This window comes from Triturus cristatus, chromosome 2_1, assembly GCF_964204655.1.
Source record: "Triturus cristatus chromosome 2_1, aTriCri1.1, whole genome shotgun sequence".
Classification (NCBI taxonomy): Eukaryota; Metazoa; Chordata; class Amphibia; order Caudata; family Salamandridae; genus Triturus; species Triturus cristatus.
The window spans coordinates 347249559-347264199 of record NC_140581.1 but is presented as its reverse complement, the minus strand read 5'-3'; the positions used below and the strand labels follow the sequence as shown (position 1 = coordinate 347264199).

Here is a 14641-nt window from a genome sequence, read left to right as displayed (position 1 = left end):
CCATGTGTGCGCTATATCCAATAGAAAAGTACGCAAAATGGTCCCTGCCTCTCAGTCTTCAACAAATTGCCTACCAGCGATTTCAGAAACATCTCCGTACAGCTTATAAAAAAGCGCCTACATTTAATAACTCGCCAAATCAAATACCAACGGGTCCAATTTATCAAACTATCACGAAGCCTAAAACACCAGTTATTGGCAACAAAATGCAACTTAGCCTTATTAGATCGAAAAGTTACAACAAATGGTAGTCCAATCAAAGGCGAGGACACAGCATCCAATCAAAACGCTCAAAGATATAGCAAATCAAAATAGAGCTTGCATAAAATGTTCCAGGATTCAGGAAGTGTTCTTACATTTGTGCGTTTTAACTTTACGTTGCTGACAGTTCGTGTAGGCTACTGTCTTGTTATGTTCGTCTGTTAAAATATAAGGAATAATTCACCTTCGAATTCTTTTACAAACTTTTCAGTGTGCGTTGCATTCATGACCTGCGAGGTACGTGTACTATTTAAAAACGACAATCATTCGTTGCAGTAGTGCAAGAGGTTTATGTTAATGATCGGTCTGAAATACAGACGTTTCTGTTTTGAAGAATTAGAGACTGGCTGGCCGTTTTACAGTAATAGAATATTCCCTAGGTAAGGAAAAAAATCGTATTCTCACTTATTTTCTGTAAAACCTATTCATTTTCCACTTTGAATAAAAAATAGCATTGAGCAATTCGCGTTAATTTGAGAATTCGAACACTGGATTTACCATCTAAAGGTCACTGATTTTAGAGGACAAATTATGGTTTCGGAACAGGATTGTCTCGCAGAAGCTGTTGCTGAAGAGATGTAGGGACACTCAGACACCCGGTGTCGGAAGTAGAAAGATAAAGAGATTTTACTATTCCCTAACAGATGGAAGGAGTACTGATAGCTAGAATGGTGTTTCAGCATACACCAGCCTATTTATATTAGTTTGAGAGCGTTGTCCATAGCTCTGTGGAGCAAAAAAAAAAATAACTAAGCATGTCAGTACTTGAAAAACAGCAGGATTACTCCCCATACCAATAGTTTTTTGGCTAGTGTTTATAGAGAAAATCCTTTTTAGAAGTAGTTTGATTGAATATTTTTGAACCAAAGCATGTAGTTTTTCTGTTGCTTGTAAATTGCCGTAAATGTGTGACACCTAGCTTTTTCACACAACATAATAAATTCTTGGATTTGTTATTTAATCCGCAGCATTGAAAATCTGGAATTCACTGACCAAGAAGAGAAAGGAGGGTGGGGTAGCCGGGAGTCTTGTATTCTAGGCCATAGAAAAACTCCAACCATGTATGACTTATTTTTTTGCTAGTCACCGCTGCCTCCCATAACGTCATAAAGGCACACAGCTTGAAGCCTTGCACACCAATATGGCCACATCTCCTTGGTGACTTTCATCATCCTTATAATTTGTGGTTGATACTTGTTTAATTGACAGAAAGGAAAGCGAAGCACGACCACTTTTTTTCTTACACCTTTACCATCAATGGTCCATTTACTAATTTGACGATGGTCATGCTGCAGGTGGACGTTCTCTGCATGAATTTCAAAGAGCTTTTTTCAGTTTTTAATTCAATGACACAGCTTGTAATAACCAATTAGATTAGTGTTTTGGAACTTTTTGGGCCTCTGGAGAAATTGTTTTACTTTTGTATTGTGTTTATGGTTGTATAAGTAAAAACAAGTCACCGCTCAAACATATCCCTTATTGTATCAATACATGACTTCTTTCTTCCCAGAACTTTAAACATTAAAGATCTTTCTACTACATTTTTCCTAACTTTGCAAAGCAACATGGTAGTATCAAATTTAGATCAGTCCAGGTAGGGCAGGTTGCCGCAACTATACGGAATGTGAAGCCATCTACTCCTTTCACTGATCCGTTTCCCACTTCCCTAATCAAAAAGTATACATTGCTACTCACCTAAAGCTGCACATAGAGGAGCACAGCCAGCTACACCGATATGCAGCACAGAGGCCGCCATTCTCCAAATAGTGGACACTGCCTTTGCTCCTTTTGGATTTGGGGTCTTCTTCCCCCTTATAAACCTGGGTCTTTCCATAGCCTTCAACGCAGTCATTCACAAACTCCTGATTAACTCTCTGAAAGAGAGCATGTGGCTAGGTGAAACAGTTCTTAGCTAGTTTCCCTCTTATTTAGACAACCGATACCAGCAAATCAAATTAGAAAAGTATCTTGTGGAACTGACCATCAGCACCCAGGAATGATATTTCAGGTGAAGCATCTGGTAGTAGTCATAACGCTCGTCATGGGGGTTGTTGGGACATGGTTAAGGAGGGGCCAGAGCGTACCAGTGCCTTAATGGGTAAGGGTACAGTGTGGGGCCATGCGGGGGACATGTGGAAAGGAGTGGAAGAACACAATAAAACACAAACCTAACCCACCACCCACTCCAACCCCCAAATATGGTTGAGAGAAACTAGCCATCCCTTAAACATTCAAATTGCATGGGAATCGTCCCTCATGGCGGCGGCAAGCCAGGCGAACATCCAAGGCAAGATTTGGCTGGGTGGCCGATTGGCATGTTGCACCCAAAGTGTTGACCATGGGCTCCCTGTGCAGTTCGTTGGGATCTATGATGAAGACAGCTGTAAGTTGTGTGAGGCTTTCAGCACACAGATTGGTTTCTTGAATATGCCAGGGCACCCCAGCGTGTCAGGGGAGGTGTTCCTCATCTTCGGTGTCTGTAACCTCCTCGAACACCCAAGATTAGTCATTGTCGCTAAGGTGGGCCGCCTCCTGGTGACGCAGGGACATGTGGGGCAATATCCCTCCGACAGTTACATGGTTGGCGATTTGAGGGCAACTTTTGCATCCTTGAAGTAGTGAGGTTTTCCCTCATGGGTGATCTGCAGTTTGACCGGATATCAAAGAGCGTCTCGGATTTCAGCTTTTTGGCTGGTAGAAATTCCTGTCTGGCAGCCTGCACCATTTGTGGAAAGTCCAGGTAAAATGATACTGCGTTGCCCTGGTATTGGACTGAGTGGCGTTCAAGAGCCTGGCGCAGGACGACATCTCATTCTCTTTAATTGAAGAGCCTGGCAACAATAGGGTGAGCAGGGGAGCCCAGGGAGGGGGGGCAGGGCTCGGTTCCAGGGAGCAGTGGGCGCACTCCACAATGAATACCTGGAAAAGGGCCTCTCCAAGCAGTGTGCGGAGCATGGATTCGAAATAGTCCTCCAATTTTTTCGATGGCTGTAGATTCCGGGACCCCAGTAATGCAGAGGTTGTTGCATCGTGAACTCGCTTCAAGGTCCTTGTTCTTTGACTTAATGAGCTTGAGAACCATGTCAATGTAAGGGAGATGTTCTCTGGCATCTGACATGCAGGATTCAAGGTGATCTAAGCAGTCATCATGTTTGTTGACACGTTCCTTCATGCGGTCGAGGTGGCAGGCCATGAAATCTAGTTTTTCGTCTATCGCATGCAAGCTGGATTTTACCTACACTAGGAGCGCCTTGAGATTGCTATTCTGTTGGGAGTCCCCACGTAGTGGCGTGGGGGGGTTCTCAGATGGCGCTTCTTGCTCTGTGTTGCAGGTCTGTCTTTTGCCCTCGAGGAGAGCTTAGAGTGCACCTTGTTTCCCCATGTCGACATATGGCGACGGACGGGCAGTCGGCCTGCAGTGTTAGGGTAATGCTGGTGTACAACTGCAGGGCTCATTCTTGGTCGAGGTACGGGCACTGGGACAAATATATGAAGTTGGCCAGAGACTTGCTGACAGTATCATCAAGGGCCGCCTGCCTCTCCTCCAGTGCGCGGCGCTTAGTGATGGGCACAAGCAGGCCCAGGACCAAGATGTAGCCAGATGATGATGATGATGAGGGTGCTGGGTGCCCCAGTGGTGTCCAACCTGGTTCCCGGCTGCAGTGCAAGTGTTGCATGACTCCTGGGGCGCCTGCTAATGGATTCCCAGCAGCCCTGACGTGCAGCTTTATGTCTTTAACGCGCTGCTCCGAGATCAGTGGTGTGGGGCTTCCAGTGCAGCAACACAGGCATAGGTGTGGGACCCTGCCTCTCCCCGGTGCGAGGCACTCAGCGGGCGGCTCGAGCAGGCCCAGGACTGGAATGTAGCCAGATAGGGTGGGGGACAGTTGTAGTCTGGTTAGGCCCCGCAGCAGCAACCAAAAGTATCCAGTCCCCCATCCCACGCAGTGCAGCAATGGACTCCCCAAAGCCTTGACACGCAGGGAGGGAACACCCCTTCGGGACCGCTGCTCAGTCTTCCTAGACGCAGGGCGTTTCTTACTTACCGCACCTCGTGCCACCCCAGTACAGCTTCCGTCAGCAGCTGGCCACAGCATGGGCCCGCAGCCTTCCGCCATCCGGTGCAGTCCAAGACAAGAGCCGCTACACGCCGAGCCGAGGGCAATAGGCGGGAGGCGTCTGATCCTCGAGGGCCGGATGGTCACCTCTGTCATGGGCTAATCGGGTCGTGGCAGGCGGCGCCCTGGCTAGTCATTCAGCACACAGTGCTCGATTCCCAGCTGTCAGTGGGAGGCCAGTTCTGGCGCAAATATTTACAAGGAACAGTGGTCCCATTCAAGACAAGTCAAGAAAAATATCACAATTACTACAATAAGAATTGGAATTCAAAAGAATGAACAATGCATGTGATGAAAAAAGGTTTTTATGTTGATTTTAAGAACTATAATAAAGAACAAAAATGAGTGAGCTAGCCGTGAGAAGGTTTAAAAGGAAATCAGCCGATTTCCTTAACCCAGGCTGGTGACTTAAAAAAGTGACTTTTAAGTAAACAATGCAAATACGAAAAGTCAAATCAACATCTCATACTCAGAAAACAAATGTTCAATAAAGTTATGAGTTTAGAGACGTAGGTCGACGACTTTCGATCCCCAAACAGATGGTGGGATCTCTTCAGGACAAGACGGAGGTAAGGATGCCTGGGAAGTTAGCTAAGTAGCCACATGTAGAAGGAATGAGTGGCCGAGGGGCCTCAGGTGCTGGGGAAATGCACGATTTGAGGCGAAGGAGGAGCGTCCGTGATCTGCACCTATGGGTGCCGTAGCGCCTGTGCGAATGGCAAGGATGGCGATCCGAGTAGGAGACGCAGGACAGCGAAGGAGACAAGCTCACGGGTGGTGGGTGGAATAAGCGCCGGTTGCCGTTGTTAGCAGCGAAGAGGTCCGGAGCGGTAAAAGGGTAATAATTAACGCCGTGTTAGACGAGAGCTGGAGAGCCAAGTTCGGCGGTGAAAGAGTCGGAGCCTGCAATGAGCTCGGGACTTCCGGGACCAAGGTTAGGCAGGTCACATGGTGCGGTCTCTCGAAGGAGAGTGGAGGCGCAAATAGCAGAGCAGCAAGTACGGGCCACTACACAGCAGTCCCAGGTATGCTGTCTTTGGGTCGTGGGATATTTAGGAGCCCGATGGCACAGAATATTGGGCAGATCGTGTTTTTCGGCTGGCAGAGTCCTCTATAGAGCAGCCATCTTACTGCCTGGCTAGGCTCCGTCCCTCTTCAATCTTGCACTTCGATCTCTTGACCGTGAAGACTATTTCCTTAAGCATAGCTAAAACATAGTATTATAATAATAATTCATAACGGCACTAATAAGGATATCATCCTAGCACCCTACAATACTCTTGAAATCCTGGCACCCTACAATACTCTTGAAATATTTAAATAAAGCATCCATTACCTTGTTTTTTAATCAAATAAAAAAACAGATTCATATGCAAAGCCAAATTGAATACAGATAAGCCAGAATATACCCAACAACTTAATGAATGAAGTAGTGTCTGAACTCTTTTTCCATTTCTATCTGGTTATATGCTGAATAAAAAATAATGGTACAAAACCCCTGAACTTTGTTTAGTATCATCAACAAATCACTGATGTGGAGAAGAGGGCTCCGGTTCACCTACATAGCTGAGTTAACATCTTGAAGGTCTACTCTCATCCTTAATAAGTTGTTCCCCTTGCAAATACTGTCTGGCCAAACCACTCTGATACTTCAGTTAGTTTTATGACCCTACTGTTCAGTACCGTCTCAACCTTATTCTCCAATTTCTCCATTGCAGTAACAAGGTACTTTGTAAACAGCTGGTTTTACACCTTTGCATAATGTGATTCTGTGTTTGAAATCTCACAATTCACCCAGGTCATAATAAAAAACTTCAGAGTACAACTGAAACACAATGGGCCTAATTCACAAAAGTAATTTACACTAGTATGTTTACTACATTGTAGTAACTTACACTTTTGTAGTAATTTCAGCACTATACATGGCCAACCACTGGTACTGCAACACCGTCAAATATAAAATAATGGAGGTAAGGACATACGATTGAACCCCAGAGGAAATATTATTGTATAATTTTAAATAGTAAAAAATCTAAATAAGTATGTTTAAAAAATATATAAACAATTTCACATAATTACTTGATTGTAAAATATTTAACTTGTTCTTCATCAAAGCTTAAGGTAACAGCGGCAGGGTCAAGCGGTCCGATATGGCGGACGCGCTTTAACATCGCTCCGCTAGCCCGCCGATAATCCTACATAAATCCTGCCATCTTACCGCAGCTGTCTCCTTATCGACCCTTCACGAGACACACGGAGGCGGTGGGGCACCCGTGACGCCTGCATTGAGTGCCTACTCCCGCCGTAGAACTACTATACATGCTGGCGTGGCTGGGCCTGGGACTCGCCCTGGGCGTGCTGTGCTTCTGGATGCGACGGTCCTGTTGCTGCAGGCGGCTGTGTGGCCTGCCTGCCTGTGGTGGCCCATTCGGACGTCACCTCAGGCGCGGTTGGGGCTGCCCTTCTCCCCCGAGCTCTGCCGTGACATATCTGCTGGGAGGTCGAGCCACTGGCGGCTGGAGACAAACTGTTCCGCCATCTTGTGGCCTGCCAGTCTGGCCCCTTGCTCTGCTGCCATCCCGGAGTTCCTGCGGTGAGTGCCTGTAACGTCGGCGGTTGGATCGTACCTCGACAGCATCGACTCCCGCCCCACTTCGGGGATACATTCTTGGGCTCCTGGACTTGCTGTGGGTTTGGTGTGCGGCCGGGGAGCCGCGGAAGGGCTTGGACGTGCGGCTCCCCATCTCCCTTTCCTCCTGCCTGTGGCGGGGCACAGTGGTTGCGCCCTGCTACCTCCCAGCCCACCCACCTCGACGCTGAGCACCCGGTGGCCTCGGTGGAGATCGCGATCTACTGGTTGGTGGTGAGCGGCTCCTCCTGGTCTTCGGTGTCCGTTTCGACCGGGCCCTCTGTGGGGCCTGCTCTTGTGGTGGCCCCGTGAGGCCTGCGTCCTTTCGCTGACGTCCCGGTGATTGATCTGGCCCCCGCTCATCTGCTTTGCCCTGAACCAAGGAGACTGATACACTTTCTGCAACACCACACCGGCCTGGAGGGGGCCCATTCTATGCTGCATGTGGCCTTTCCTTTGATTGGACGACATTACTGCCCAGGTCTGCACGGTGTACCTGGCGGATTCCACCCTGCCGGTTGTGCCGGTCTTGCCGCTGCGGGTGCGGTGGGAGCTGGTGATGCCCGTTAGGGGGGGTGAGGGGTCACCACCTGTGGAGGCGGCCAGACTAGGCTCTGGTGCGGCTTGTGGGTGTCGGGCCCTCCCCCGGTTGCCGCTCCCGGCCAACCAGTGGTGTTTCCCTGCATTTGGGGCTGTGTTCTCACGACCTCTTGCTCTCTAACCTACTTTGGACCTCCATATTGGACTGTTCCTCCCCAGCAACGCTCATAATGGCTAAAGGCAACCCTACTGGAGCTATGTCCAAACAATCCACCATGGATAAATACACTGGGGCCAACACCCAATTACCCGGCCTGGAGACTGCTGCGATTGCTATCCCTGATAATGCCGCACTCTTGGCAGCTATAACGCAATCTCGAGATGCACTGGAAGCCAAAATCGGCGCAGTGGGGTCAGAAGTCATGCTCCTTCGGCAGGACCTCCGTAACGTGGTGCAACGGATTACCGAAACAGAAACTCGGATCTCTGCGACGGAGGACGCTATTACCACCCTCCATAAAAAAGTATCCAACTTGAAGTCACTGACGCCCGGCCTGGCGGCTAGAGTGGAAGACGCAGAGGGCCGAGCTTGGATGAATAACCTCTGTTTTGTGGGTTTTCCCGAGGGCGGTGAGACCAACATCGCTGTTGCCTTTTTGACCAAATGGCTTATGGAATGGCTCCCTGCAGAATCCTTGTCCTCTTGCTTTAACATCGAACGGGCGCATCGAGTTTTCAGCAAAAACCATCCCCTGGGGTCTTGTTCCCGTCCACTAATCGCCCGCTTCCTCAACTACAGGGACCATGATATGATTGTCCAACAGGCTCAGCTTAAGAGGAGAGCCTTTTGGCTTAAGTGATGTACCCTTATAAAATACTGTCAACACCACAGACTAACCTGAGCTTTTGAAATGTAAACTGTAATGATAATTGTGTTGGTTGAGACTACATTCATGTCTGAAGATAACTTACTTGTAGAAATAGGAGCGCATTGTTTTATCAGTTTATTATTTAAAATGTAGAAATGCGGGATTGGTATAATAATGGTTCGCAGTACTCAAAAGTGAAATATATTATTGCATTATTATTTTAATTTCTGCTTTTCAAACCTGGTGGTAGAAAAAATGATTTTGTTGTTGTTTTTGTTTTAATTACAGGTTACTGTTTTGTACTTTGCCAAAAGTGCTGAACTTACAGGTATTCGTTCTGAGACTCTTTCCTTACCACAGCAAGTAACTTCTTCCCAAATCTGGGAGGGAATCGTCAACCAACATCCAAGGTAAGTCTTGTAAATAATGTCTTCTGTATTTGTTGTCTTTGACTTCTCAAGTTATAATATCAACACTTCCAAATATCTCTCACAAAATCTCACATTAGCTGGGAGCGCTAATATACTCTTAATGCAAAAATTCCTTATCTCTTCAAACCCCAAATTTTAAGATAAAAGTTACACTACACAGAGCCTTCAGGCAAAGAACCCAGCATCTGGAACACTTTCCTCTAGCACATTAAAAGTAATCATTCTTTTCGAGTCCTTTAGGATTTCTGGAGGGCATGCTCATGGTGAAACACTTTAACCGTTGCGTTTGGCTCCAATAATCTTTTTGCTGTGTGTCGCATATTAAAATATTGCATTCATCATAACAACTCTGTAGTCCTTATGCTTCACATACCTTTCCAAAAGAGAAAGGACAGGGGAAACCTACTCACTAACGGAACCAGGGTAATGGTTATATAAGGGGAAACAACGGTTCCTGTGGACTCATAAAAAATGATTCAAGCAATATAATTTGCACAATCGCAATAAAAAGAGGGTAGAATAATGTCAGAGGGCAAGGAACCACCAACACATTTGTACAATTATGACTTGTTTTATAAACACAACAGACTTATTATATACATTGTTTCAATTTACAATAGAACAGCTATTTGTGCACTGTGTCCCAAAGTGAAAAATGGAACCTAATCGTAAGTGACAGGGTGTATATTTATATACAAGGTTTCCATAAATCTTAAAAGGCGACCATTTTTGTATAATTTCTTTGTAAACAGCAACTGTATATAATAATACGCGCTGGGCAATGGTTCGCTCTTTCAGCTTGTCGACGGCGTTTCGACCCTCTATCAGTACGGGGTCTCCTCAGGACTAGTGATGCAGGGACATCTGGATTGCTTAATGCTCAGCCTTGTGAACTAGTGATGTGCCACAAGTGAGAAGTGAAAGGGTATTACTCACAAGAGGACCCGTCCGGGTACTCAGTGTGAGGAAAGGCTGGCAGTCAGGGGTACGGTTTGGCCAACCGGCTCTTTACATCAACTTGCTATAGCCATAGCGGTATGGTTAATCCCTGGTAAGTTCTGGAAACAGTGACAATGCACTGTGTAGGTCTGGATGATATTCTGTGATGATATTCTGTGTGCGAAGAATCACAGCATCTGTATTCCCAAGCTGTGTCACGCTATAGCGAGTTGATGTAAAGAGCCGGTTGGCCAAACCGTACCCCTGACTGCCACCCTTTCCTCACACTGAGTACCTGGATGGGTCCTCTTGTGAGTAATACCCTTTCACTTCTCACTTGTGACACATCACTAGTTAACAAGGCTGCGCATTAAGCAATCCAGATGTCCCTGCATCACTAGTCCTGAGGAGACCCCGTACTGATAGAGGGTCGAAACGCCGTCGACAAGCTGAAAGAGCGAACCATTGCCCAGCACGTATTATTATATACAGTTGCTGTTAACAAAGAAATTATACAAGAATGGTCGCCTTTTAAGATTTATGGAAACCTTGTATATAAATATACACCCTGCCACTTACGATTAGGTTCCATTTTTCACTTTGGGACACAGTGCACAAATATCTGTTCTATTGTAAATTTAAACAATGTATATAACAAGTCTGTTGTGTTTATAAAACAATTCATAATTGTACAAATGTGTTGGTGGTTCCTTGCCCTCTGACATCATTCTACCCTCTTTTTATTGCCATTGTGCAAATTATATTGCTTGAATCATTTTTTATGAGTCCACAGGAACTGTTGTTTCACATACCTTTCCATGCCTCCCTGTAATTAATTCCTGTTCTGTGACTTGAACACTGTTGTCATCTATTGAACCCAAAATGTTTCAAATTTAGAAATTCTGGTATGGTGTGTGTGTATATATATTCGGTGAGTAAAAAAATCAAAAGTCATATTTGAGAAGAAAATATATATTTAAAAGTTGCTTCTAATTCTTAAAACACATTCTCCATCTAAGAAATTTCATGTACTCCCTGTGTGCAAAGTGTATGTTTGTACGTGTGAAAAGAAAAAATCCTTTCATGTATTTAAAACTGATCGTTCATTTATAGATTTATATTCTGATAAGTTTTTAGTATAATAATAGCGTTAAAAAAATCATATTTTTACATCTGAATTTGATGGAGATAGAGAAAAAAGTTTCTTTCAAATTGATGAATGTATTATTTTTATTTTTAAACTGGTTTTATTGATAGCATTGCGATAGCATTGCTTCACGTTACATCTTATAGTTTTGTCATGTGCATCCTTACGGTTTAACACTATACATGGATGTGCTACATTCTCCGGATGTATTGATTATTTATTTGATATTTTTGTACACTTTAATGCACTATTTTGCACGTTGTGTAGTAGGGGTTTGGTGGAATGACTTAAAGAAGTATTTCTTTGTTGTCAATGATGACTTGCACGTATTTAAGGGAGACCAATTAAATGAGGTATGAGCACTTTGAAAAAGGCTTTTGGCAAAACGCGTTAGTGACCTAAGTTTGAGATATATATTTGCGTGTTTCGACAAACGCCTTTGTCAGTGTCCGTGATCTCATTCGCAATGTGTCATTAAAACATTCAAGTTTATTGGTCTGATATAATTCATTTTCATAGACCAAGCACTAGCCCCCGAACAAATAATATGTTCAATACCCCGGGCTGTCACCGCCATCTTGGAGTGTGTAATAGGCTCAAAATCGTTTTATTTAAATAAATGCCCAACAAAAATAACATTCGACGTTTGAAATGTAAAACGTAAATCATATTCATGTGTTGCCTAGTGGTTTCCACATAACAACACCCTGTATGGGCAGCCAGTGTAATTTATAATTAGGGCTCCCGGTTTTCCGTTTAAACTGATTTTTACATATAAATACAGACGGAAAACAAGTTTTCCTTTATCTGTATTATATATAAAAACGGGACAATACTATTACATTTTGCCGCGCTGCCGTGTTCCAGCAGACCTGCCTACAGTAACATAAATCGCTAAAAACGCTTTTACTGATATCCCAGCCATTTCCGGGGGCTCCGCTCCGCCCCTCGAGTAAGGTCTTCATTGGCATCAATAGACTCACACCCCCAACCATCTGGTGTTTCCCCCTCCTTAGAGGGTTAAGAGGTGTCAGCCTTCCCGGGCACACACACAGCCGCACCCGAGTACTTCACAGGTCTTTGAAAGACCATTTACATGTTAATGAGGCTTCGTCGTTCTTTCACTCCTCCAGTAATAGAAATAAGCCGCCCAGAGTGGCCAAGAGGCTAACGGTCTGACCCCAGACCTGCCTAATTGCAGCATATGCAGCCATTTCAAAACAAAAGTAGGTGCCCTCGGGGAAGGGGTGGGGGGCTGGAGCCAGTGGCGTATGCAGTTTTGGGGACGGCAAAAGCAGGAATCGAATGCCAGCACCCCATGGGGCGGCAAAGCCTATTCAATTAAACACGGTCTGGCACTGAGGGGGCACTAGCAGCCTCTGTTATCTGAAGAGCGCGTTTGTTGTGCAGGTAGCAGTAGCCCAACAGATTAGGGTGGAAAGGTCACTGGTGCCAGAGACGAGCAGGGGACGGTCCCTACTGTGCCATTGGAGGTTGCATAACTGAGGAGGAGGAGGGCAGCAGCTCGCCACAGGCCATGGGCCGTCAGTGAGTGTGTCTGAGTAAAAGTATTAACATAACACTTGCCTGTGCCTCGGTCTGTGCCCTCCCCACTGTGGGTACGAACAGTAGCCTCACTCGTTAATTACAGGGCCGTCCACAGCTAACACCAGCAATAACGCATCTCAGCGAGATAGTTCAATCGGTCAAGGTACCTACTCTAGCGTTTTGTGTCTAGCATTAGCGTGTCACTCACAGATATGATTTAAAGCCACTTCAAAGTTCTCAATTACACAGTGGCGGTCTCATCCTTTTTTCCCCGGACAAGGTCAAGGACAGTTTCCACTTCTGCAGCCCCCACTCTTTCTTCCTCTTCTTCTCTCTCTTTCTGTTGCGCTCCTCTTCACTTGTAGAAAACCATGATTGTTCTTTGCATTCCTTTCCGTTATTTGTTCCTCTGTGAAATGGATCCAAAAAAAAGAAGAAACACTTTTGCTGCAAATGTCTTTGTCAGACATTTTTCTACTCCAAAATGCAGCCTCAGGAGAAAAAAGGTTTTAAAATACAAACAATAAATACATAACTAAATAAAGCAAGACAGAGTAGTCGCAAAGTGGCCAGATTAGTTTTATTTACACTCAAACACATTAGCGCCACCTTACAGAGTTTGCCAGTGAAGCGCTACTTTTCTTTTCATGTTGTTAGCTTTACAAGCAAAAACGCTCATTGATTTCTGAATAATGAGTGTGAAAACTTTAAGTTGTGTTCCCTAAGAGTGTTTGCTTTTTTACAGTATGTTGTTACTTTTTTTCAGGCAGCATATTACAGCATATTACTGTAGTCTAGTGCATAATTTGAATCGAATTGGTTCCAGGTGTTTATAGCGGGGCACAATTGGGTTGCAGCTGAAGGCAGTGTGAGTTTCTCTCAGTTGGGCAGTATGGTGTTCAGTGGGGATGAGGATGTGGCACTCTGCAGATGACAGAAACTGCAATGCTCTGAGACAAATCGCTTTTAAGCATATTTGGGACGTTCTGCAAATGGCAAAGTTTTCAGATGAATGTATAGTGTTGACCAATAACAACCGAGCGCATGTGTGCATTGTCAATTTAAATAAATATGGAAAAATATTAGCTGTAGCGCGTCTTTTGCTTGTGGCAAAAATAAATGTAGATAAGTACAGAAAAAATGGCCAAAAAATAAATATGGATAAATACAGACGGAAATGGCAAAAAAATAAATACCATAAAACCGGGAGCCCTATTTATGATATATTTCTTAGCAGGCTGCCAGCTGCTAAATGCCAACTGCTGGAGCCTGGCTGATAAATGTGAAGATCAGTTTTCCCATAAAGGCTTACCATGTGTACCACCCCTCTCTCTCCCTCCCAAACTATCCCATCATCAGTTTTAATTTCCAGTTCAGCTCTCGTATGGGCTCTGCATGCACACAGATGGGAAATTGCAAGGTTAATGCTTCTACCGAAGAAGTTGGTGTGCCACCTCGATGCCTCCAGTTTCACGCTATTCATCCTCATGATGTCAACGATCTATGCATGATGTTCTCATGGACATTTAAAGGTTTTTCTGTCCTCGCTCTCTAAAACCTGTCCCAGGTCACCTTCCCTGTTCCATCTTTCTCTAAACGTTGCTGGTACTTAGGAACCGGTAAGGCAACCTGATGGGCTACATCAGCTGCCGTTATGAAGCCCACAACACACAGGTTTTATGTTTGCACAGTGGCAGGGCTTACATTGGTGCAGCAGGTGAGCCGGACTGACAGGACACTAAATCCAGATTATTTCTGTATCCTATGAACCTAGCTGCAGCCAAGGGGACAATTTCCTTCCTCGCACATGACACAATTTCCTTCCTCGCACATGACACAATACCATGACGCGCTGGCTACACCCACCCATTATATATATAAATATATATATATATATATATATATATATATATATATATCAAATCCTCCTTTCGTAGCACCAGCCGGTGCTACAGCAAGACACGGACACAGGTATGCTGGTGCAGAGTTAGTCGCTCAATTTATTCTCACAAAACTTCATTCGGTTCTTGACGCGTTTCGACCGGCACAGCGGTCTTGATCACATGATTGACACAATCAGAACGTGATTCTTTTAAACCTATCGTGTGACATCCTCTGTATAGACATAGAGATAACACTTTACGTATAGACATTGAAAA

The 14641-nt window shown here is 45.0% G+C and overlaps 1 protein-coding gene across 1 annotated transcript in view; it reads left to right on the top strand.

The window, feature by feature from the left end:
- Window positions 1–352: 352 nt before the first annotated feature.
- The window catches only part of MOCS2 (molybdenum cofactor synthesis 2), a 36173-nt gene continuing 21884 nt past the window's right edge, over window positions 353–14641 (top strand). The window contains exons 1-2 of the mRNA XM_085631253.1: window positions 353–498; window positions 8706–8827. Coding sequence (XP_085487379.1) covers window positions 487–498; window positions 8706–8827 — 134 coding nt within the window. The 5' untranslated portion in view covers window positions 353–486. The remainder of the gene's footprint in view (window positions 499–8705; window positions 8828–14641) is intronic.